Source organism: Pygoscelis adeliae, unplaced genomic scaffold, assembly GCF_000699105.1.
Source record: "Pygoscelis adeliae isolate BGI_AS28 unplaced genomic scaffold, ASM69910v1 Scaffold60, whole genome shotgun sequence".
NCBI lineage: Eukaryota > Metazoa > Chordata > Aves > Sphenisciformes > Spheniscidae > Pygoscelis > Pygoscelis adeliae.
In genome coordinates this window covers 190,448-194,334 of record NW_008823954.1, presented here as the reverse complement: position 1 = coordinate 194,334, position 3,887 = coordinate 190,448, and the positions used below count along the sequence as shown (strand labels likewise).

The following is a 3,887-nucleotide window of genomic DNA, read 5'->3' as shown; positions in this document are numbered from 1 at the left end:
CTGCAGGAGTATGAGTAAAAGAGGAAAAGGAGGAGAAATAGAAAAAAACCCAAGACCTGGCAGCAGAAAATTACATCAACAGCCTCTCCAGGTAAGAATGTACCTACCAGGTGAACCTAATGAAGAATGCTGTTAGATCTACCTAAACAAAAGGTACAGAACGCAAGTATCTCAATAAGAAGAATTCAGTACTAGCAATCACACAAGTGGTCTGGGCTAGTTCTAGGCAAAGAAAGAAAACATGTCAAACACTGTAAAAGAAAAGGGAAATTGCCTAAAGCAAAACGTCAGCATTAGAGTTCAATAGTTACTGATGTGAGAGCAGTAAATGTCAGTGCTTGGCCTGGCTCTGTCTGAAGCATAGCTGCTTTTTTAGCAGCAGCTTGTACAAAGACATATTGAAACACACCATCCCAAGGGTGCAGCATCACACAGAACTTAACCCAGCATAACTGTGGTTTGCCTCCAAAGGAGCAGTCATGTACTGTCCATCCCGCTTCTACCCTCTGGCTGTGTGCTTCCACTCCTGCCTTCCTATCGACTCCAGCAATCACACAGCTGGAGGGCAAATCAATGTCAGTTTGGCAGTCGGACACGAAACTAACTCTCAAAACTTGAAAAAAAATGGACAGTTTTCTGCTGGTTCAGTGAGCTGAACTTACTCTGTAACCTCACAATGGCTAGATATGCAGGAAAAGAAGGCACTGAACTTGTCATCTGAAACTACAGTAAGCTTCTTTTTGCGGTCAGTTGTTGTTTCCAGTGGCTTGAGTCATTCCTGGTGCCCCAGGTAAATGGAGGTATATGATGTTCTCAGATAAGAACATGAAACCCAACACTCACCCAGCTGGGAGAAGCGAAAAAGTTCATCCTCATTCTCTGTCGTATGGTCCACATTGAGCTGAGTCACCTGCAGCCCATCCACCGTGGACTTGCATAACAGTGCCCGATTGGTACCTGCAGTGGGAGCAGCGAGATGAGGCACCAGATAGCTCTGCTGTTAAGAAGGAGAACATATCCAAATGGAAAAGGAACAGGAGAGGGGAATAAAGACAGAAAAGAAGAGAAGGCTCATGTACTGTCTCATCATGATCTCCAAAAAGTAGCCTTGCTAGCAGCATAGTAGGCCTGCTAGGCAGCTCTTCATCCAGGCCTGAGCTGGTACCTCGCAAGAAAGCTCTCCACTTCTCAGTGAACCTGCACTACTGCCTCTCAACCCATTTTCCCCTCTGTTCTTTGGTTATACACATTGCAACAGCCAACATCTGCAGAGATAAAGAGCCAGGCCGATTTCAAGTGCTCCTATAAGTAACAAGCATATTGCTCCTTGGCCACAGACCAAGGAAACTGTCCTCCACATTCAGATTTCTTTCACTTCCTAGAAACACAGCCATCCTCAGAAACGCCTAGACTGAGGTGCTGACAAAAAACAACTCACCCACATTGGCGATATAGAGCTTGTTGTTGAGAACAACAGCCACAATAGCCATGGCTCCTCCAGAGATCTCCTGCTCTACAGTCTTCAATCTCTCCACAATCTTCTGGTACTGAGGCGGCAGCTGGTGGTGAGGGACACCCTGGAACCCAAAGTGAGGGGGAAGCTTAAACACACAGTCCACAACACAGAAACCACAGCTAGAATCAAAATTCTGTAGGGAGGGGACTCGCCTTGGCATGTCTTAGCCTCATGCCAAGACTGTGCAAGACATACAATTATTTGTTCAATCCTAACAAATGACACGGCTCCAATAAGATTCTGGAGATGACAGTCCAGTTCACCTGAAGAACAGAATCCACATCTGTTCAGATGCCATGCAAATTTGAGGCCTTGCCTCTCATCTGCATCATATAGCTTTGTCCTGGAAGAGCCACACATACAGGTTGAACTCCTCTCCACGATACGTTCAGTTCCTTACAAAGATAACCAATGACGGGTCTAATTAGCGTCAGTATGAACAGTGGAAACTCTGGGAAATGGACCAAGACGCTTGCTTTACTTCACGTAAGCTCCCAGAAGAGAACGACAGAGAAATAGTTTTCAGTTACAGCCTCCCTTGGACCAGACTGACTAATATGCCCAAAACTCATCCAGCAATCTCTGTTCTTAAGGCTACATTACCTCTGGTAGCTGGGACTGCAGGCTCGCCTTCTCTGCCAAGGCATCATCAATGGACTCCAGGAAACTTCTTTCTACCACATCGAAAGCCTAAAAAAGGCCATAAAGAGAAACTAAGCTCTTATCCAATACCTACAGACCTTTGAGGCTACCCATCCCCACCTCCCTGAGACTGGCTCATAGGGGTTGATCGCTGTACATACAGACATTCAAGGATCACTGCATCACATCGAAACACAATTATTTTAGCGCAGCTAGTTAACAGCTTGTAAAAACAATCTGCAATTACTCAAAACAGGAGACAAACCCATAAAAATTACATTCAAAGCAATGTCAGAGACCTATCTGATTTTGTGTGTTGATTACAAAAACTTGTCTATCACTCAAGAAAGCACACTCACAAATCCATCTCCCCACACATTAACTTCCCCCTTTCACTCATTGTCATCTCCTTCACAGGCTGACTTGCTCCTACAAATCCAGTGAAGGCCAGCTGCAGCTTCCTGGAGAGCTCTCAGCTGCGTGCTGACAGAGCCAAGGGGACAGATGGGTATGAGGTGGGAGTGAAACAAAGCTCTACAGCTGCTCAGGATGAGTGCAGTCGCAACCATTGGCAGATGTTTCAAACCCCCACAGAAACCAGATGCTGTTCCCCTGGTGGCAAAAAGAGGAGGTGGGTAGCGTGAGAAGCAGGAGCCGTTCCCAGCCAAAACTTCTTTACCTGCAGCAGAACTCGGCGCACATCAGCATCGCTGTGATCTGCGTGTAGCTGGCCCAGCAGCAGTTCTGCAGAAAGCCTCTGACCCACGAAGTTGGTGACTCGATTGCCATCATAGCCATTGAAGACACCATAGAGGTAGCAGTTGTTCTCACTCCTGTCAAAGAGGGCACAAGCAAAGAGATCACAGATGTCTGTGAGACAGAGACATACGTAACAAGTTCCTCTAGACACCTCCTGCATGCTCTTCTTCTGAGTCCTGTGTGACAAACTAAATACCACTTTTACCTGCCCTTACGTCTGCAGGAGTCTGTGTCCCAGCTGCAACCCACTTACCTGAATTTTAACCAGTTATCTTCCAAGGGGTGACCCTCTGTCCCCTTGCCATCTGCACTGTAGGAACGGTTTGGAGCTGAGCCCACCCCAGAGAGATGGCAGGATGGTAAGTCGTCTGTCCAACTGGGCTGCTGTTCCTGGGAGACAGAAAGAGAAAAGAGACTATGTAAACCCCAAGCAGCCTGAAGTGAGGATGCTGGTCCAGTATGGGGTTACAAGTCCATCTCTACCCTTCTCCCTTTGCTAACAGGGTAGCACACCACCCCAGCCAATAACTTCATATTCCCTGCTGCAGAACTGGATCACTTACCACTTCCTTTCCCTCTGAAGCTGAGCTCTGGCTGCACCTCCAGCTCTTGCTAACAAGAAACCTAAAGTGAAATTTCCACTTGCACCCGAGTTTTACACTCGATACACCACAGCACTAGCTATTCATTTGGTGAATCAGACCCTCACACACCCGTGGCACGGGAGTACAGGGAAGGCTCTGGTTCCCCACTGGAGTACACTCACCCAGGACAAGGGGACTGGGGCCCTGCCACTGCCAGCAATGAGAGAGGCATCCCTGGGGCCGCCAAGTCCCTGGCGCACACTGCCTGTACACACAGACAGCCTGCAAAAACCTGCTGCCCCCTCACGCAGCGGAGCACCCCGAAGCCGGCAGCACAGGCACGGCCCCCCCAGCCACCTGCCGCCCCCCCCCAGTCCCACAGAGCT

The 3,887-nt window shown here is 48.3% G+C and overlaps 1 protein-coding gene across 1 annotated transcript in view; it reads right to left on the bottom strand.

Annotated features, from left to right (window-relative positions):
- The window catches only part of TAB1 (TGF-beta activated kinase 1/MAP3K7 binding protein 1), a 15,929-nt gene that overhangs the window by 4,757 nt on the left and 7,285 nt on the right, over positions 1–3,887 (bottom strand). The window contains exons 3-8 of the mRNA XM_009322555.1: positions 3,481–3,541; positions 3,171–3,307; positions 2,838–2,991; positions 2,120–2,206; positions 1,439–1,577; positions 844–957 (exon numbers count right to left, since the gene is read on the bottom strand). Of these exons, the coding sequence (XP_009320830.1) occupies positions 844–957; positions 1,439–1,577; positions 2,120–2,206; positions 2,838–2,991; positions 3,171–3,307; positions 3,481–3,541 (692 nt within the window). The remainder of the gene's footprint in view (positions 1–843; positions 958–1,438; positions 1,578–2,119; positions 2,207–2,837; positions 2,992–3,170; positions 3,308–3,480; positions 3,542–3,887) is intronic.